Below are 21,198 nucleotides of genomic sequence, written 5' to 3'. Positions count from 1 at the left end.
AGTGCATGACAGAAGCTAAAGCATGACCAAGAGAGCCAGGCAGATTCCTGGGCAATAAATATGCTCACAGCCATATTGAGAAAACAAAATCCTCCAGCTGTGAGATGCTTTGCCTTTAAAATGAAAGTCTCTAGCTTACATCCTCAGGGCATTTAATAGCAGTTTAATTAATGCTCAACTCTCATACAGAAAGGAAAGCAGCAAAGCCAGGTTTTGTAGGCTTTAAGTTCCACAGAAAACAAGCATGGGTGAGCCCCAATACTTGCAAAAATCAGCTCTATGCCCGGCCCCCACGTATGTCCTCCCAGCATGGGATCAGAGCCACTAGTGCTTGAAGTTGAGCCAGGCTGCCACCTGTGCTGCAGAGCAGCTACATCCCCGAGAAGTCAGAGGGAACTGGGATGCTGGGTGAGGTTCCTACCTCCAAGGCTGAGGCTATTTGCAAGCACAGGGAGCCTTGCTCAAGGTCATGTAGTGCCTGAATGGCAGAGCCAAGAACAGTCCAGGATTCCCAGCTCTCCACCCTGCAGCACCTTCAATTGCTGGATCGTGCTTCCTTTGAGAAATATCAGGGCTTTAACATTCTCTCCACTGGTTGATGCAGAAACAAAACAAAGCACTTTGCTTTTACCACAGATGCAGCTTTGGCCATTGTGAGCCAGATGGTGCTTCCTCCCAAGCCCTCTCCAATACTCCAAAAAAAAAAAAAAAAACCCACAAATGCCAACCAGTGCATCTCTTTCCAATATTTTAATGAGTTGCTACATCTTACACTCATAATTATAAAAGAATAAGAATCCATAAAAATATTTTCTTTTCATAATACGCACTTAAAATACTCCAGGGCAAGTCAATGTGGTTCATTTGGGTGTTGTTTTTTTCTTCGTCTCTTTCTGTCCCTGGCAGAACCCTTGGCTTGAAGGGGGCGGGGGTTACGTGCTCCCCTGAGGTGCAATTACTCAGTCCCCCCTCCCCAGAACTGCAGTTCCTGTTGACCAGGAAAATAAAAACCAAAAGAAAGCATACGCTGAGTAGATGGGCAAGGGGAACAGTCACTGACCTGCAGAGAACTGAAGCACAGCCAATTTCAGTGCACAATCTGAAAGCTCAAGGTTTCAGGGAAGGAGAAGGTGGGATCAGGAGGCAGCATAAAGAATGGAGGGAGGAAGGATTTGCATAAATATTATCCATCTTGTGTTGCAAAAAAAAAAAAAGCTGCTATTATCTCCAGAGAGATGATCTCTGGTTGTAGCCAGCTGCTTCAGCTGCCGTGCTACCTTTTGGCACAACTCTGGTTGTGAGCGGCCATTAGAGAAAGGCATGAGAGGGCATCGTTACCAACCTCAGCCACTTCCTCCATCTGCTCTGCAAAATAAAACTGAGAAATAGAAATGACTAGTGTTGCATGCTTCTGTAGAGCTCTTCACATACCAGGGTTCCACACAGCTGCAGTGGGGCCAGGACACAGCACCAGCAATCAGCTCCCCCAGGGCTTTAAACAATATGTTCTTCTCTCTTCCCTCCCACTCCTGGCTTAAGGCAGCTTGCTTATTCAGCTCTTCTATTTCCAACACAGGCACCGAGTTCTTGCAGGTAAGAGTACAGGAACTGCAGAGGTGCAGCAGAAGGGAAAAGGACAGGGGACAGAGAGAGATGGAAGCAAACCTCAGCCTTAGGAGACAAACCACTGTCCATCAATCCCCAGGATAGAGAGGGTAGCAGCAAAAAAAAAAAAAAAAAAAAATCCCACACATTAACAGCCAGGCTGGAAGAGAGAAATAGGATGAGCAGCTGAGCAGAGGCAGACCTCCAGCCTGGAAAGTGAAAGAAGGTAGCACTGTCCAAAGGGAAAGCACCTTCCACCCTCCTCCCTTATTCAGGGCAAGACACCCTGACATGGGCACTCAGCCATTTGTGCTCTGGGTTAGATGGCTGTCAAGGGAGGTGGTAGTGGCTGGGCACAGGAGGGGCGAATTGAGCTGTCAGCATCCAGTTTGCAGAGGCATGTGCTCTCAGAGGTATTCTTGTAGAAAGTGCAGCAGTGTGATTTCATAGTGCTCTCCTGACTCGGGGCACCGAATACTGTGTCTCTCGTTGGGGTAGATCTGTGCAGAAGCAGAGATGAGACAATTAATCAGGAGTTGCTATTTAGCATGGACAAGCGTCCCTCACCTTGTGCCCAGTCTCCATCAGGACAAAGGAGGGCCAGGAGAGGTGTAGAGCACCCAGCCTACCTCTCACTTCACTGCAGTGATGTGCACTGCCATTCTGCTCAGCAAAGCAGCCACCTCTGCTGCCAGCAGCCATGTGAGACAGCAACAGTTCCAGGGGAGAAGGAAAGTTCCAGACTTGAGGGCAGGAGCCCTACTTGTAAATGCTTTTAGACACAGGCCACATCAGCTAGCAATGAAGGAGTCACAGTGCCACCTCCCGGTCACCCCTTGGAGTCAAACAAGGCATTTACTATCAGCCATGTTGCAACAAAAGCAAACACATGGAAGTATTGCATCTACCTTCTCCCACACTCCAGGCAGAGAGCAGAAAACTATCTTTCTAGATTTAACTAACCTTCCCACTTCACTTTTGTTCCCCCTACCTGAAGCTGGTAAGGTTTTCCAGCCCGGATTAACTGTGATACCAGGAAGTTTGTGTGAAAAAAGTGCACATTTTCATCCAAAAAGCCATGGAGGATCAGCAAACGATTTGGCCTGAAAATGAGATGAGAGAGAATATGAGAATCCAAACAAAAAGCTCTGAAGTGATTCTGAGCAAGAAGCTGCCATGTGGCAAACTAAAAACTGAACAACAACCTGGCAGCAGTCAAAATAATTTAATGCCACAGATATGATCTTTAACACCTCCACCACTGGCAAAGGAGGCTGGAGATGCGATGCCCCAGCCTGCTGCAGAAAGCAGCAACCAGCCTCATGAGTTAAAATAAAACCACCTCAGAACTCATCCATTCTTGTGCTATTCAGCAGAGGTGCAGCTGATGGCAGGTTTTTAAGCAGATCACAGCCACACAGTACTCACTCATTGGGAAGCTTTTCTACGTGTAATGCCACAGAGCCAGCCTCATAACCTTGCTGGTTGTTTTCTGGGATATCCATGTACCGCTCAGTATACCCGGTGTCATATGCCATCCAAACTGTGACAGGAGCACCTGCTATAGCAATCTGTCAAACAAATAGGTGGCAGGAGACAACTTCAATTAAGTGCTAAAGAGCTCAAGTATTCTCTGTTTCCCTGAAGAGGGAGGGAAAAAGAAAAAGCTCTGGACAATTCAGTCATTCAAGACCACGATTCTTCCACAACAAACCCACATAAAAGCTGGATTCCAACTCATGCTGCTTCTCCTGTAACCAAAATCAGGCAGATTCCACCCTAAGAGCATTAAAGGCTTCCCCTTTCAAGGAAGACAAGTGGAACAGATCCAGAAACCTGCTATAGACTTGGGAAGGACATTAGGAATAGTGTATCAATTATCTCATTTGATAGTACACCAAGCCCTCTACCAGTAGCCTCTGGGGTGTGACTCCATCCCAGAGACCCCATCATCTTTATGTCTCAGAAAGTACAATCTGCAAGCAGAATGCAGGGCTGCATGCAAGAGCTACAGGAGGGCAGGACTGAGGGACATTTTCACCTGGCTTTTCTGCTTGATATTTCTGATGAACAAGTCCAGATACCAAGAACTACAGAAACTGAGAAAGCTAAGAGTCCCAAGATAATGCTCCACCACATCTGGACTTACCTTGAAGACATTGGGCTTACAGATGAGACCCATGAGGGAGAGAAAACCCCCGTATGACCAGCCATGTATGGCTACTCGACTCAAGTCGATAAACCCGTATTTTTCTGCTACATAATATAAACCTTCCACCTGGTCCTCTATCTCCACCTGACCCTAAAGAGCAACAAAAACAGCTGAAGTTAGTGACTTCATAAGCCTAAAAACTTAAGGAACCAATAAGGCACAAGTAATGCTCATGCAGGCATATGTTCAGCCACATACCCTTTGAAAAAGGAACAGAGATTAATCAAAAAAGTACATTACCATTTGGTTTTTCAGGGCCCCTTCAAATCTGAGTCCTCGCTGGCATGAACCCCTTCCGTCAATCACTACCACAGCATAACCTAGGGATGCTAGCGTGTTTAGCCTTAAGTATTTGATTCCTTTAAAGGAATTATTCACCAGCTGCACCTGCAGAAGACAGAGAAGTTTCAGAACCAAGCAGCTGCCTTCCACTATCTTCCTCTGTATGTACACAGGAAGGTGAGCAGGACAGCAGCCGCTAACTGAGTTACTAGAGACAGATAAATCAGTTTAAATGCTTAAAAAAAAATCATCTGAAGTTTGAGGTAGAGGTCAGAACAGAGGTCCAGTTTAAGTCCTGACACATGACTGAGCTACACAGAACTGCTCTGGACAGCAATCCCATGGCCATCACCAGTAGTCAACCATCTGGACTATTACCTGAGGGCCTCCATAAACAAAGAGCACTGTGGGATGCTTCTTCCCAGGCTGGACATCATGAGGTTTGTATACCATTCCGTAGAGCTCAACATCTGACTGAGTACGGAAGTGAAAGATCTCAGGTGGAACGTAATCTGGGGGACAACCTGCAGAAGCAAGTTCACACAATAGCAACACAATAACTAACAGCAGGCTCTGTCTCCTACCCAGCCTGAAAAACCTCATCCTCTTCAAACTTGACTCTTAGCCAGGGCTCTTTCAATACCGAAACCATAACAAGACATATCACTGCCTTTCAGAGAAACCTCCCACTCACAACCAACCAACTTCTATGTGCCTACATAGGGTAACAGGCCATATATACAGAGAATGGATCACCCACGAACACATATTCAGCTGAGAATCTTCAAATAAGGCATGCTGTGCTGTAACTGTAAGACATGACAGGTTAAGAACACATATGGGTCAAATAACCCAGCAGTGACACATTCTGCAGGACTTACTGGCTGCCTCCATCATGCTAGCCCAAAACTTGGGTTGCTTATGTAGCGGATCATCATCGGAGCCACTGAGCTTGTAGACATGCACACAGGGTGGAGTGCTCACACTGCTGTAGTGGCTGATGAACATGTCAAAATTCTACAGGTGGAAGAGGAAGAGTTAGGGGATCAGGGTCTTTCATTTCCCACAACCAGCCTCCTCCATGCTGCTCTTAGATGAGAGCTCCCATATCTCAAGCAACCAAGACAAAAACTCTCAGTAATCATCACATGACTCACTACCATTTCCTGTCAGACAGGAGGCAAGTGCATCTTGTGTCTAAACAAAATAGAAGAACAACAAACCTGGCTCATAGAACAGCTGTGAGAGAAGCCTGGTATGGTAAGTCGCACAATTTCTCCAGGAGACTCGTAGCTGACTACATACAGATGGTGCTCCAACGGGGTGTCCTTTGTGCCTTGGAAATACACCAGCTTTGTAGCCTCATTGACCCAGATCTACATGAAAAAGAGAGGGCTTGTTGACAGAAGGATGACATCTACTGCTCCTTTTTTTCATTAAGTCTGTCCCAAGGCTTAAAAAGACCAACAGACTATGACAGACTACTTCCAGCATTAGGGATGTACACAACATCCATTTATATGATAGGCTGGAGTACACACATGCAGCACTTATGGAGAACTGTATGTAATCCAATGAAGTAATACAAAAAAGAAACCAAAGCAGTGGTGTTTTTTTTTTTTTTTTTTGAGAAACTTGAAGCATTTGCTTATTAAAGAGCTTAAAAAAAAAAATGAGCTCTTTTTGCTATTTAAACTAAAAGATTTTTTGCTTAACTATGGAATCCTCCCACAGTATGTCTGGCATTTTAAGGGTATATATGTATTTTTCCCATAAATTGTAATAATTAATTCCTATCTGTGGAAGGAACAGTTTAATAGCCTTAGCAATAGCAAACTTTAAGTCACATTAAAGTAGCTTCTTAATGTCCACATACATCAGTTTCTAAAATCCACCTGGATCAGCCAGGAATAGAGGTGACAGCTTTTAAATACTGCATTGATCCAGCAACAGAAACTGAACTGTTTCTACCTTACAGTTTCCAAATGCTGAAGCCCAAGTGCTCTTTCTAGCTAACATAGTTTGAAGAGAACTGCAGACAGTACAGGGAAGCAATATCCAACCCCATTGGCCAGGTAAACAGGTAGAGCCCTGTGGAGCAACAAATGCATCAAAATAATTGCTACTAACACAATTTTAGACATAGTACATGCAGGGAAGAGCTGTGGCCAAAATCAATAGCATGTACAGTGAGAATCCACACGGGGAGGGACAGCAGGTTAATTGCAGACTGAAAAAAAAAGCAGCAGAAACCAAATGCACAAAGCTGTAGGCTTTTTTTTTTTTCAAAAGTGTGAAGTGGAAATTCAGATTAATTGGGAATGAACAGACAAGGCCTTCATTTTGACAGAAATCACCTGAGAGCATTAAAGATCAGACTCAAAGTTAATTCCTGAAGCAAAATGGAACAAGACTCTACAAGATAGAACAGACACAGTTCCTTCATATTCTAAATTGCTTTATATTCCTCAGCTGCCTTTTTCCTGAAGGGATCAGCTGGAGACCAAGAGCTCATTCTAAGCACTAGGACACATTCTCAATTCACAAGTACTCGTTGAGGTTAAAATGCTTCAGCAAAGACCGTAAGCCCAAGCTTCTCCACAAAAAGTTCTTTGTTAATGTTGAACACCAGACTTGTGCCCATTTTTATGGCTTGCCTCACTCATGGGATTGACTTAAAGAGCAATTTGAAGTCTGATTAAAAGCACAATCAATTCAATGTGCACTGGACTACAGCACTTCTGGGGAAAGCACAGGCAGCAATAAATTTAAGAATAATAATAAAAAAAACAAAATAGTTCTAGTTGGTTCCAGGTGTAACAAAGGGCGTAAGCCAGGACTGTGGGCAGATAAAGCAGAACTGTAACACCGCAAGAGAAAATAATCACTACCTTAGATCCATGCCTTGCCAGCACCTCCCATTCTCCACCTGTCAGGGCAACCTCCTCTTTGATAAGACATTTGAAATCATCTAGAAGAAAAGACATGAAAATAAAATAATCTTCCCCAAAAGATAAAACAAGCAAAGGGAGCTCACAAAGCTGATGCACTGTCAATGCACACATCTTACCCTCGCTGTGGACGTACGGCTGTACCCAGTCATAGCTGCCTTGCTTTAGGACCACTGTGACTCTGTACAGGTGACAGAAACCTGTTTTGCATTCATTGGCTCGGATAAAGCAGAGTTCTTCCTCCTCTCCTTCCGGTTGGATGAAAGGATAGAAGATATCATGAACCTGCCACATGAGACAAGAGGTCTCTAAGTGATTTCTGCTGACAGAATAATGCACAGCCAGCCAAAGGATACAGAGAAATTACTGTACTATCAAATGAAAGGAGCTGGGCAGGAACAAATATCTCAGATGAGCTTCTAGTGATAAAAAGCAATTCTATACTTTCCTATTACCACAAAACATTTGTGCCTGTGCAGAAGAATGTGTGCTCTGGTCATGAAGAGCTCATCAGCAAAGCAGCACCCAGTCATGCCTCTGAGAAAGACAACTCAGCTAAGTGTGTCCCATACGGTGGTTGCTATTCTGACAGCTTGGGAACATCACAGTTTAAACTTCAGGTCCCTTTCCACTTCAGCATCAAGGTGCTAAATGTTAAAAGCTCAAATTTATTTCCTGTCCTGTGTTCATCACCTACCTAAATATATTTGAATTCCACAGATTAGGGTTGCTTGTAACCCAAGAAGCCATTTAATCTTCTAATAAATCACCCCAAGAGAGCAATGTTACATACAAAAATGGTGTCTTAAGTGCCTGCCTTCACTGAGAATGCCGACAAGGATTAGATGAATAGCTCCATCTGCAAGAAGATGGTAGGATTCTCTTATGTTTCAATGCTGAGTGCACGGAAGTCCTTCTCAGAGCTTTATCAGACCCCCTGAACTAACACAAAATCTGGCAATACTGAGTAGCAAAGCAGACTGCTGGAATGTGGACTAAGCTGGACACACAGCCAACACAAAAACAGTTAACTGCAGGGGAGGAAGGGACAAGCCTGTGCTCTCCCCCCAGCCCTAAGCTGCTTACATTTATCCACACATCGGTGATTTCTTCATAGATAACAAATGGTTGAACATTTTCTGGCACAATTTTGGCAAATTCAGCACGCTGCTCCTCATTTTCTGGGACTGGAATAAAGAGCGCTGGAGGCAAAAGGATAAGCTGCAGCCGCTGCTGAGGTCTGTCTAGGAACATAGCCCAAGCACTGGGGAAAGAAGTTGAAGGTAAAGGTCAGTACCACAAAATAGATGTCACTTTGTAACACTCAGAATATGCGATCCATTTTCTCCCACTGGCAGAAGGGATTTAGACATCTGAATGCAAAGCTTTTCTCATCATTGCTTCTTTCTAATCTCCTGGAAGCTCTGCCAACAAGTATGATTTGCCAGACATCTCTGGTGTTTCACAAGGGTATCATTCAGATGAGATGTCTGACACATTGGGCAGAGCATCTATCCCAAGAGACCAGGTAACATGTCTCCAGAATGCAACATTTTCTTGGTCAGCCCTTCCATCAAGAAGCACTGTTTATTTTCTAGTGAGCTTCTGAGATCAAGAGAAGCTAAAGTGATTCATTTGTAGCTTCTCTGTTGTACACTGCACTAGCAGGGAAAGGCACAGACCTAAGAAAACTACCAAGTAAAGGAGTAGCTTCAGTCTCAGCTTTGTTCCTCTCCAAGGAGAGTCATTTGAAGTGGTGCTGCACTGCAGGCCTCTCAACATGACAGATGGCAAGCCACTGCTGCACAGTACGGCTACCCCAAGGCCTGGAAGTGCAACAGGGGAAGTTCTGTCATTAACACAGACTTTCAGAAGAGCCAGTTACTCCTGCGCAGTGGCTGCAGATTTCATGAAATTATATATTCAGCGTGTTTTGATAAGCTCTGGTGCAGAACATAGGAGTCACCGATGGGATTGCCTTCTGTAAAACTGTATGAATTCAGTTTCCAAAGCAGACAGTTATTAATTACAAGTTACAGTGGTCACTGAGCAATTCTTCCACACATATGCACTGCATAACATGGAAACCACCCATGTTCCCGTGACATCTTTGCACTGATCACAAGCAGGACCAATGGACAACAATAAAGCTGCTTACAGTACATCCTCATTTTCAACAGGAACTATGCAGTACAGGTGCTGTACATCTTCAACCCAAAAGAATACCCTAGTACTGCCTGCTTGACTGTCATATAACTTTGTGGTTGTAGCTCTGCCTGAAAACCCACAGCTTGTCATCTGGCTCTACATCCAATTACTTCCTACCAGTAGGATGTTAAAATATTGAAGAAATCTAATAGTCTTGTGCCATCTGTGACACTCATGGCTTTAAAAACTGGTGAAGACAACATTATAAACCTAGCTTCAATATAACACAATCTATTGTATGGCTACAACACCACACAGTCTTGAAGGTCAGTAAGAGTTTAGCCAGGGAAGCCCTTGCCAGTGTTAGTTTGGAAAGAAAGAAAACTTAGGTACTATTTGCCATCTCGAGTCCATCCAGCACGGGCAATGTACTCCACAGTCGGGAATAATGCAGCAAATGGTTGCACCAGCTCCTTATCTTGAGCACACACGATCTGCAGCAAAAGGAAGGTCCAATATCAAATCAGACTGTTACCAGGCCTCCTCCTATGGAAGCTCAGAGAAACGGGAGAATAAGGAAGCTGTAACTATTGGCTGGCTTCAGCAAGGGGAAGCAAACCTTTCTACAAAATGGCAAGAATAGAAAGGAAAAACAAGTTTCAAAGCACCATGATTTTGGCATCCAGCCACAGAAAAGGATACGCTGTGGAATGAAGCCCAGGATTAGATCCAGTTTAACCCTGCAAGCTCCACCACTGATGTGGTACATCAGACTAACTCTGCTTCTCACCTCCTTCCCCTCTCCCAGCTGCCTCTTGAGCAGCATAATACTTTTCAGCCTCTTAAAAGTTTTTCTTTTTCTACTTACCCACATTCAAGAATTGGGTGCTACAAGAGGAAGAAAAGCTAATGCTATCACTGATTCTTAAGCAGCCTCTTAATTCTAAGCAACTTCAGAAGCAGTCAACCCTCCAGAGCAACAATATACTCTGTGACTTACCTTACCCTTGCTGTCTGCTTTAAATTCTGCCAGTTTTAACGTAATCTTGGGGTTTTTGCTGCCTGCAAAGGAGTGACAGAATATCAAGATGACAAGCCTGAACACTCCAGGATTATACTTGCTACAGCTTCTAGACAGGAACCAACTCTAGTCCTGCTAAAATGGCTGGAAGTCAATATACAAATAAGAAATTATGAATGCAAAACCTACTGTGTTCAAAAGAGGCACTCCGGGTATTGGAAAAGTTTGCTTTTGCTTTGCCTAGGTAGATGCACACATTCTCAGGAAGAAGTGATTAAAAATGTATCTGATGGCATGTTCTGGAATACATTTCATTTTCTCAGCAATCCTTTCATTTAAAATGAGCTTTAAATCCCGCTCCCATTTGTAGAAGGGGAGTGGGCTCAGAAACTCAATGAGGCCTCAACATTCAGAACCAGCTTCTACATTCTAGTAAGAAACTAGATTAATCATGCAATGTTTACAGCACAAATTCCAAGGCTTCAGCCAGCAGGAGCCAAAAGTTGCATTAGCAGCCCCACGGTACTTCACTTACCTGTCCTGGGGTACCGATAGGAATCTGTTTTTCTCTCCTCCAGAGCAGGTGAAGGAACATGAATTATCTCCACTTCTGACTCATCCACTTCCTCATACAAGATTCGCAGTGTTTTTAAATTCTCTGGACCTAGGAACAGATAGTAGGCATGAATGTCACAGTGTTTTCCAACTGTTTCTAGCTTGCCTGGAGCACTACAGCAGTCCACTCTGGTGCAAAAGTTTTGTACGTCTCCCATATAATTACAGCTCCTAGTAACCATAAGCAAATACTCCTCTGAGCATAATTATACCCCCTCAGTGTTATGTTCCTTCTGGTGGCCTCCCCAGAAAAAGATCAAACCTGGGCCAAAGGAAAACCATGCTCAAAATATCATTCACAGCAGGAGCCGGCAGTAGTAATAGTGTCAGAATTTGATATGCAGAACACTGACCTTCTGTGGAAGACGTGGGACACCACCAATAGCCTGTGAACCGATCAAATTCCTCCTGAATGACAAAAGTGGCTACACCAGCAGACTTAGGGTCATCAAGAACATTGGATAAGCCTGGAAAGGAGCAAAGAAAGAGGGCACTTATATCTCCTTGATAACAACTGATCCAAAAGAAAAGTGCATTTGTGAGAAGTAAGCCATAAAGACATTAGCCCTTTCATTCACAGTTTTTAATCAAAACTTTCTTTTGAATATGGTAAAAAGCACCAGTTACCTTTATGGCAATATGTCATTCGCTTCTCCTCTCCTGTCTCTATATTTGCTACCCACAAATCGTTGTTATTAATGAATGAAAAGAAGGCAGGGTCTGCAGGGCAAATCTTGGGATCCATTCGTGGCCCTGTACATTGAGTCTTGATCTCCAGAGGCTTCATTGGAGACACCTACAGCAACAGAAACACAAACACCTGTGTACCAAATCAGCAATCAGCTTCATACTTAAAGACCTAGAGCCCACAGAATGAGGGCACAGTCCTAACAGGACACAAAAGAAATGACTGTAACCAAACACATGCACATGTGCAGCTGCTACCAACCAAAACCAATTCAGATATCATTCATAGCTTTATTAGCAAACTCACCATGAAACCATTCTTGCCCCCATCTCGGCAATGAAAGAGGCTGTTGCTAGCCTGGAAGAGGAACAGGCCACTTTCACTGTGGAAATCGTAAGATGTTATACCAAAGACACCAAGTCTCTTGCGCTCTCTTAACAGTTCTTCTTCTCTAGAATACATCCCATGATGAGGGGTTGCCTAGTATCAAAATAAAAGAAAATCCAAAAAAATCTGCAAGGAGAGAAAGTTTCACAAAGCAGAAATGCTTTTGAACTGGCACCAGGTAGTCTCTAAATGCTCAAAATACAATTCACCAGCCCCAAACAATCAGTAGTCTTACCATATGGGTCCTTCCACAGCTACTGTATTCTAGCCTACAAGTGTGGCCCAGAAGGACTAAACTAACTGCAAGCCCCAAAGTTCTCTTTACATAAGAGAGATGAATTGCCAATCTACTGTTTCTGCAGTTGGCACTTCAGTATTAACTGAGGACAGCTGCACTTGCACTGCTTATGCAAATCAGATGTAACCAATTAACTTAACAACACTATCTACAGCCTTTCACAAACAGTTTCCATGTCAGATACTGCACACAAAACCTCTTCCAGGGATCTTGAATTACCCTGGAGGGGACTAGCAATCCAAATGGGGTCAAGACAGCTGAATTCTTTTTCAACAGGAAGCTTCCCAGAAAGGAAGACAGACCAATGCACTGCACCCCCTTGCTCCTTAATGCTTATTGACAAAAGACACAAAGATAGAGGAAAGGGAGATTTCACCCCCTTTCCAGTTCTCTTGCAACAGAGTATAGGGCAGAAGCAGCTGTTTAATACAGTTTTCCCAGCTTCCTTAAAAGCAGAAAAGATAGTAGGTTTCACAACAAGCCTGTTAACAAGCATCAGAAGAGCCCAGACAAGGCACAGAGGAAAGGTGCGCTGTCCTGATAGCTTGTAGTTTGCAGTGGATCACGTGCTAGTTTACAAAGAAGTCTTTACTAGGTCACCCCTTTGCTTGCCACATCACCTGCTGTTTCATACTGACTAGCAGGAGCACACACAGGTGCCTATCTCATATTATGAAATAAAGCAATCATCAGTACAATATCCCTACCACTACCATTCCATGCCACACAGCATGGTAACACTCACCATACCAACCCCATAACATCAACCAATTTTCCCAAGAACTATCAACTCAGTGTCTTCACACTTGTGCTTACCTGAAAGTGATCCAGCATCTGTTTCCATGATAAGAGCAATAAGGCCTCCTTCCGTACCTTTTTGGGAATCTCTGAGTAAAGAAGGGAATTTTCCCTGCTACCATATGGCATTCCTATTAAGAGGACAAAAGCATCATCCTATTTAAGATTAGTTAGTGGACAAAGATGACTCAGATCAGACTGAAACAAAGCCTTTAGTAAGATAACTTTATTGCAGCTTCCCAGTACCTAAAAAGGACCTACAGGAAAAAAACAGTTGGGATTCTGTATCAGAGACTGTAGTGATAGGACAAGGGATAATAGTTTAAAACTAAAAGACAGTATGTTTAGATTAGTTATTAGAAAGGAATTCTTCACTTTGATGGTGGTGAGGTACAGAAACATTTTCCAAAGAAACTGTGGATGCTTCATCCCTGGAAGTATTCAACACCAGGCTGGATGGTTGCTCTGGGCAATCTGGTCTAGCAAAGGCGTCCCTGCTTATGGACGAGAAGCTGGACTAGATCTTCCATTGAATAGTTTCAACTGGAAGGTACCATTACTCTGTAACAGAGAGGTTAGGTGTGCTCAGGGGCTTGTACCAGCTGTTGTTCCCAAGCAGCTCTCAGCTCAAATACAAAATACTATCTAACTACATTAGCTGTAAACAGATATTTTCCCAGGTAAGATTTAACACTAACCTCTTCAGAGTTGGTTACTTTGAACTTTCCTCTCTCTGGACTGATCAGCCCACACCCTAAATCCACTCTAAAAGAGCCACAGCCTGAGTGAGAAACTCAACATTATTCTCCTATTTCTCAGCCAAAAATTCATTATAGGACCTAGTTCAGATCAATGCATTAGCGTACAAAAGGGAAAGAAAAACTGGAAGCTCTAGAGTCCATTCCAATGTGAAATAGCATATTACATAATCAAGAATCTTGTCATCTTACATAAGCTTTTGATTATGGCCAAATCATATAAAACTATTGGCCCTCATCCAACTTCCAAACCAACCATAAAAGTGTAGAATACCCTGACACTGATTTTGTCAGTTTCAGCAGAATCAAAGACCATAAACTTGACCTCTACATTTGCTTAAGTGATGCCCTGGGTCAGAATTCAGCACAAAAAACATGCCCCACTACTGTTCACTCTGTATATGTTTAGGGAGAACAAAAGTTTATGAGCCTGTTAACTTAGCAGTACAGTTACTTAAAACTGAAACAGTAATAAGTGCTCAGGAAGCAAAGCAATACACGAGCATATAATCCTCAGAAATACGAGAGCACCAAAGAGCTGAGTATGTGGTGTTTAATATAAGCAGCATATGCCATGATTCAACATAGAACTGTATGGGGACAGTCCAGGAATGATTTAAGATGTCCAAACAGAACAAAGTGCAGACAGGAACTAATTATTATATACAGATATTTGGCACTTTCATGACTGTAACCTGGACTTCATTTCTCCTTATTACATTAGTACTTTCTACAACAACCTCGAGACTACAGTCAATCAGTATTTACATGGAAGATACTGTCTTCAACCCCAAAGACATTATATTGTGCTCCCAAGTGAAGATTAGCATTCAACCCCGACATTAAAACTCTTCAAAAGTCTTCATCCTACTCCTTGGCACATAGTCACTAACAGTATTCCCATAAAATTTTGGAAATGCTACTCAGCATTGAGACAGTAATAGCAGGACGATGTTAAACATGAACTACTGAAATGGGTTCCAAGTATTTAACACACTGTACACAGCATGCAACTTAAGGGTGCTTATTATGGCAATAAAAAGAATAATCATTTCCACTTCATAAGAAATGCCTGAGAAGAGGTAACTCAGCATTACCCACTAGGTAACAACCTTAAGTTATGAGTCAATCTGCTCTATGCCCAGTACATTTTCAGGAAATACTGAAAAGACATTGGTGCATCTTCATTTCTAGTTCTGGCTCTTGTAATAGTTACAACTGTGCAGAAAACCTACTGCCACTAGCTGCTCTGGTTGCCTTATCATACAACAGAATACAAAAATACTGCGAATTGGCCACACAATGTTAATTCTTTAGTCATCTAAACTGTATCAGTCAACTCGGCTTTGAAAAACATTCAGTTTTAAGTGTCGCTATTCAAACTCAACAAGAAAAGCATGCTAACTCAGGAAACTGCCCTTTATAGTAGTACATTCTTCTTACACACGTGCAAGGGACTGTAACAAATTGTCACTGACATACAGGAGCTGCTCAATCAAATCCTCAAATCTAGCATCCTACACTGACCCAGACTCAATTTAAGAAAAAGAAGGAAAAAAAAAAAAAAAATCAGTCACTTTAGGAAAGCAGTCAGCTATATGGAGTTGCATACCGGGAAGTTTCTTTACTGGTCTAGTAAAGACCACCTCATGCCCCAGAGTGTAACAAACTCTTTATAGCCTATAAAGCTTCCCATGTTACTAACCACAAAATCATCCAGTTACTAAAATCCAGCCACTCTGACACTAATTACATCACAGTTCCAACTATAAGCGTTCTGTTCAACACAGTATTCTGCTGTCTTTCAATCCTACTGTACGGAAGGAGATTTCTCTACAAATATCAACAACAGTTAATTCCTCTCAAATCTTTTTCCATTCCCTACTCTCCAAAGCATCCTACCAACGTGCTGCGTAATAAAGCAGGGAGAAAATAAGCTGCTGTTGTGTGTGCTTCCAAAACATCTTATAACTTGTAACATATAGTTACTAATTACTGACGGTGACTTGGAAAGTCAGCCTGGTTAATCTATCAGGTAAAACCCACTTCAAAGCTCAAGAAGCACAGGCCAGTCCTGAGTCTGAAAAGCATCCCTTCTCTCACCCCATCCCCTGTACTGACCTGAGATACCAAGCAAACAACGCAGTCATACCTTTGTCACTACATAGATCTGACTAAGCAAAAAAATAAAAGTGCTGCCAAGTAGCCTGATTCTACGAAAGCTTGTCTGAGGCTGCAAGGTCTCTGCTTAGTTCCAGGCTTTGCTACAGATTTGAGTGTGCGTTCTTCTTGAGCAGTGTTACCTGATCTCAGTTCCCCTATCTCAAACAGAAATATTTTCCATCCTTTTCCTCATCTGTTTAAATTGGAAGCTCTCCCATAACATTTTCACACCCAGTGTCTGGCATGTCAGCTTACCAAGGTAATAAAGACGGTGAGAGTGAGGGCTGGACTCTTCAGTTTTCCGGACAAACTGGAAATCATGGGGAGCTTTGTTCACTATCATGCCCGAATACTTCCTGCTGCTGTGAATAATGTCACGCAGCCCATCCCAAGAATGCTTTTGCACCTGGAATTCGGAAGGCACATCCTCCATCTCGACCACTTCAGAGCTGTCTGATAGCGTGTCCACTGCAGTCATTGTCTCTTCTTCAGAACTAGACAAAAAACTGAGGGAAGAGTTAAGGGGGAAAATTAAAATTAAGCAGCCCATCTCGAGTCCTGTAAGCAAAGATATTAAGCTCGAAAGATTTATTGCCAGGACTAGTTCTAGAAGTAAGCTGTTAAACACAATCCAAGTGGTGAATTCTGGCACAAAAAAAAAACCCCACAATCAGCATGACTCAAAGGAAAACAACCCCAGGAATTTGGACAGAAAGTCATCAAAGCTATGACCCATGGTAAAGGCATATAAACTTCAATCCTGGAACAGTGCACAAGTGAAGTTCCCTTCCTGCCCTGAAGGAAAGCTGGCACAACACTTTATGACCATTTAGGTTTAAATGCAGCAACTCACTTACCTGAATAGTTATTGCAGCCAGGAACGATGACAAAACAGGAAGAAACAGTGCAATTGACTTTGTTGACCAGAAAGAAGACAGCATTAAGAGACCCTTGTCATATCCTGCAAAATGTGGTACATGCATTCCCAAGCTAGCAGCTATTGAATGAGAGTCTACAAAAAGCACCTCCATGAGCACCTACAGCAAACATTGATTTGAGGAGATGTGGACTAACTGACTTGCCCACTGTCAATGATGTAATCTACTACAAAGCAAGAATGAGCCTAGGACTAGAGAAACCAGTTTACATCACCTCATTAGAGAAGCTGGATTTCCCTGCACAAGGACATTTTAGTAGTTTTGGGCTGACCAGCCTCTATCAGGGTGCATCAGGAAGAATCTTACAGATAATTTCAGAATAACTTTGGTTTATTGGAAAAAAAAAAATAGGGCTAGAGAAGTTTGCTCTATGGAGACAGAATTGCTACCTTTGACTCAGCATCAAGATCACAAACCAATGACTAAGGATTAAACCAGAAAAGGCATTTACCTCCGCAGCCCCAAGATGTACACTTTCAAATCAGGTATTTCTCAAATGTCACTTGTCACTGGGGATGGTCACCTGCATTCTGAGCAGAGAACTGGTTCTGAGATGTAACTGTCACACCTGTGTATTAAGCATGAATTATACAAACGAAATCTTGGAAGACTTCAGCCTCAAGAAGATGCACAGCGAGTACTTTCCCAGTGAATAGGAAAGGAGTATTCAGCACAAGAAAATGTTCACTCCTGTCCATTTTGTACCACGAGTATTTTTCAAGAGAACCTTGAGCGTTCCTAGAGAATTCTCTATCAGCTTATACCAACACCAAAAAAAAGCTCCAAAAATAGATCTGTAGGTATTCCTACAAACAAACAACACCTAAATCCACAGCTTGAACTAAGGAGTATTTTCCAATAAAAGCCAGCCATGAAGCCCAAAGGCACAAGAGAAAACATGACGGGATATTCTAAGACTGCAAGAGTGTCTTATGACCTCAAGTCTATCTATCGACTATATTCAGGGTCTCCATTACAGCAACTAAAAATCACATCTTAAGGGGAAAGCATTACCTATCAAAAATACATAACAGAAACACCATTCAGAACTTTGAGCTGAGTACAATTCTCTCAACCAAATCGTACTGCAGGTCAGTTGACCAAAACAATCTGGCTTTGGCTCAAGATACTTGACCCCTAGGCTTTCTCCTAGCCAGTGACACCTTTTCACTCACTTGACTACTCACAGGGGAAAGTAACACTTTTAAGGGCTCAAAACAGTCCACACACTCTCACTATACAAATGTAATACTGATAACTGCCCCAAACTGAACAGGACTCCCTTCCAAACTACATTTCCACAGATTTAGGATTCAGCAAGTGAAAGGCACAACTTTCACCTTGGTATTATTATAACCTTGGTGACTTTGACACTAGAACAGAGTAGAGTAGTGGGATAAGAGAAGCACCCATCCTCTAGATTAAGAATCACCCTTAATCTGTAGCCAAAATTACATGAAAGTGTTGGAAAATTATAGCTAAGATATTATGGAGTCCCATATAACTTAGGTTCTGACATAATACACAGTAAAGGGAAGATCCATTTGCTTTGTCTATCACTACAGTCAGAACGAAATGTAACAAGAACTTGGCAGTACCACACATGCAGTAGAACTAGTATAACGAGTAACTTAACTAACTGAGTTACAGAGTGAATTTTGGGATGAAATTCTTCAAAAAGGATTTTGACCAAGATAGCAATTTTAACAACCTTATTCTTAAACACTCAATAAATCTTGTACGTGCTATACAACTCACCAGAGACAGACTCTCCTTCACAGTCCTCACTGAAGAGTGAGGCACTGATTTAGATGACTTCACTTCCCAAAGCACTTAGCTATCCTTTGAGCGTCTCCAAGCTCACTCAGTGTGCTTATTCTGCCCAGACAGGTTAGATGCATCAGACATATATCCACCAAGTTCTTTTTCAGAAGGAACACATTACTCTGAAGACAACAAGCAAGTATAGGAAGACAGCGAGGGACATCAGTATAGGAAGAAATTGTAAAGCTTGAAATTGGAAGCCAGTAAAATAAATCAACCTCCTCAGTCACTTCCTGACCCACAGATCCTGACACAGAGCTCCCCAGGCAGAAAGACAGGCTTGGGATTTTTCAGAAACCTAATTCACTTGAAGAGGTGTTTATTGCTGCGTTCCACAGAGCATGGGGTTAATAAAGGCCCTGGGAGTACTTGGGAGACGTACCTTCTCCAACTTCCTGCAGTCTCGTTTTCCAGACGAACCCTCTTTATCTTCTGCATTAACTACTCAGCAAGCTTGGCAGGACAGGAAACTAGGAAGGAAGATGAAAGAAGCAAGTTCATATAACTACAGTTTCCCCTGGTACCTTCCATAGGTCACATATGCAACTGAATGCAGAGGCACAACTAAAAACCTTGGTTTGTGCTTTGCAATCCAAATCTGTTCTACCAACACGTGCTGGATACTAACAACCCAGACAAAACATAGAATTATTTTCCTGAACAGTGGAAATCTATGGCCTGTCTCTTACAAAAATTCTTAAAATCTGAGAACGCTCAACAGAAGCTCTTTCTTTCACTCCCCTCTCTGAATCCCAAAATTCAGTATTAAGAAGAGAGAAAACACAAGACTGATCAACACTCACAAGAGTCAAACAAAGGACACCATGAGGATCCAGAAAGAGGGTCAGCAGCCCTTCTACTGACAACATCATGGGCCCATACAGGACACAAAAAACAGATCTGTCTTCCAAGCCAGTGTGTTTGCCTTAGCATCAGCCTGATGCCATGGAACAAGCCTGACTCGCCACACAAACCCATTTTCTAAGAGCATTCGAGGGCACAATGTTCACTACTGCTCCACTTAGGTACCGTAAAGTACAAAGATCTTTGTCTCCTCTTCTGGCTCTGAATCACAGACACACCCCAGACCTGTCACTATCTGCTGCTGAGGCCCCTGGTCTGCCCAGACAGCCATATCTCCACCTCAACCACAGTCACACAGGATTTGGTGAAACAAAGTGTCACAGAGAAGCCCTGGGCAGAGATGTTCCTGAACTGCAGAGGAGAACAAAGAGAGACTAAGGAGCAGCATCTAGTAATTTAAGGGCAATCTTCAATGGAGGCACAAAGGGCAACAGCAGCAGCGCTCAGGAATGCTGAGTAACCTAGTCTGATCTCACAGCTGGCCTCACTGTGAGCAGGGCTTTGACTAGGGACTTCCTAAGGTCCCTTTTAATCACAATTATTCTGTGATTTTTATGATTCAGAGACATAGCTCACTCCCCCCCCCCCCCCCCCCCCCCCCCCAGGAACGACGACATCCTCCAAAGCAAAACCCATAGAAAACAGACAGAACCAAACAGACATGAGGGTTTAGAAAACTGAGGGGGCTGCAGGTGCCTTTGGGAAAAGCCAAAGCGCCACAGCCACCCCTCAGATACCATAAACGTGTCCCTGTCACAGACGAACAGAAGCTTAAGTAGCTTCTCCAAGAATAAAAGTGAGTGAGAGTGGGATAAAGCAGTGGGCACTTCATGCAGAAGACTGAGCTTCGCTAAGGGCTGCAAGTGGCCAGAGCCAGACCCGGGGCAGGCGGCCCCACCACACTGCTGCCCCTACTGGAGGGGAAGGCTGCACAGTGTTCCCTAAAGCCTGGAAGATCCTTGCTCTCCCCAACTCGCGAACCACCTCCAACCCTCTGAGGCAGAGCAAACGCTCTAGGGGGGTCCTACCCGCCGGATAACGCACCCCTCCTCCAGGTCCCCAGCCCTGGAGGGCTGCACTCCCCACTATCCCCTCAGAGAGACCTTCACCACTTCGCTTGTGGGGGGCGGGGAAAGGGACGAGCCCCCTCCTCGGGGTGGTGGCCTCCAGAATCTGTGGGGGTGAACAAGTCACGGGGGACCGACCGAGGCCCGCCTCAGCTTCCAGGCCCCTCCGCGCGCCCTGGACGCAGCCCCCCCGCCCAGGGGTCGCCCCTCACCCCGTCCCTCCCCGCTCTCCTCACTCACCCCAGGACACGGCGACCTCCCCCCTCAGCGGGCGGGGGGAATGGTGGCGGCTCTTCTGCGGGGCGGGGAGGGGGGGGGAAAGGCGGCAACTCCGTCACTCCCACTCCATGCCGCGGACACCAGGCAGCCCCGGAAGCGGGGTGGGGAGCAGGGAGGGGGGGGGCAAACGGGATGGGGCAGCGGCCTGCCCTGTGCGGCCTTTCACCCGGCGCCGGAAGTGGGGCGCGCGCGCGTGCGGAGTGGGTTGGCGGGAGCGCGCGAGGGGCAGTACCAAGATCGCAGTGCGGCTGGGGGGAGGAGTCGCAGCGTGGGAGGGGGAAGTTGCTAGAGGGGGATACG

General features: G+C 44.0%; 1 protein-coding gene across 5 annotated transcripts; it reads right to left on the bottom strand.

Annotated features, from left to right (window-relative positions):
* Positions 1–735: 735 nt before the first annotated feature.
* DPP9 (dipeptidyl peptidase 9) lies at positions 736–21,078 on the bottom strand. 5 transcript variants are annotated; one of them, XM_046904607.1, is made up of 23 exons: positions 20,860–21,078; positions 19,071–19,158; positions 17,316–17,432; positions 16,182–16,432; positions 13,024–13,136; positions 11,829–12,002; positions 11,462–11,630; positions 11,188–11,301; positions 10,755–10,883; positions 10,199–10,260; positions 9,592–9,692; positions 8,137–8,314; positions 7,170–7,335; positions 6,991–7,070; positions 6,071–6,190; positions 5,323–5,475; positions 4,981–5,116; positions 4,478–4,623; positions 4,058–4,204; positions 3,755–3,907; positions 3,034–3,176; positions 2,597–2,708; positions 736–2,105 (listed from the first exon to the last, which is right to left on the bottom strand). In XM_046904607.1, exons 4-23 carry the CDS (start codon positions 16,402–16,404, stop codon positions 2,013–2,015), a joined length of 2,712 nt encoding a protein of 903 aa, XP_046760563.1. In that variant the 5' UTR covers positions 16,405–16,432; positions 17,316–17,432; positions 19,071–19,158; positions 20,860–21,078; the 3' UTR covers positions 736–2,012. The 5 variants fall into 5 exon arrangements, with proteins under 5 accessions (XP_046760563.1, XP_015155685.1, XP_418272.3 ...); XM_015300199.4 differs by lacking the exon at positions 17,316–17,432; XM_418272.8 differs by lacking the exons at positions 6,071–6,190; positions 17,316–17,432.
* Positions 21,079–21,198: the final 120 nt, after the last annotated feature.

Source organism: Gallus gallus, chromosome 28 (genome assembly GCF_016699485.2).
Source record: "Gallus gallus isolate bGalGal1 chromosome 28, bGalGal1.mat.broiler.GRCg7b, whole genome shotgun sequence".
Taxonomy (NCBI): Eukaryota; Metazoa; Chordata; class Aves; order Galliformes; family Phasianidae; genus Gallus; species Gallus gallus.
The sequence above is the reverse complement of the archived record's forward strand: the minus strand, read 5'-3'. Positions and strand labels throughout refer to the sequence as shown.

Excerpts from the sequence above, each read along its gene's own strand:
- DPP9 (XM_015300199.4), bottom strand. The coding sequence starts at position 19,126 with ATGCAGAAGATAAAGAGGGTTCGTCTGGAAAACGAGACTGCAGGAAGT. Across the intron at positions 11,302-11,461 it reads AATGACATATTGCCATAAAG|GCTTATCCAATGTTCTTGAT; the intron begins GTAACTGGTGCT and ends GCTCCTTTCCAG. Across the intron at positions 8,315-9,591 it reads TGGACTCGAGATGGCAAATA|TGCTTGGGCTATGTTCCTAG; the intron begins GTACCTAAGTTT and ends TTCTTTCCCCAG.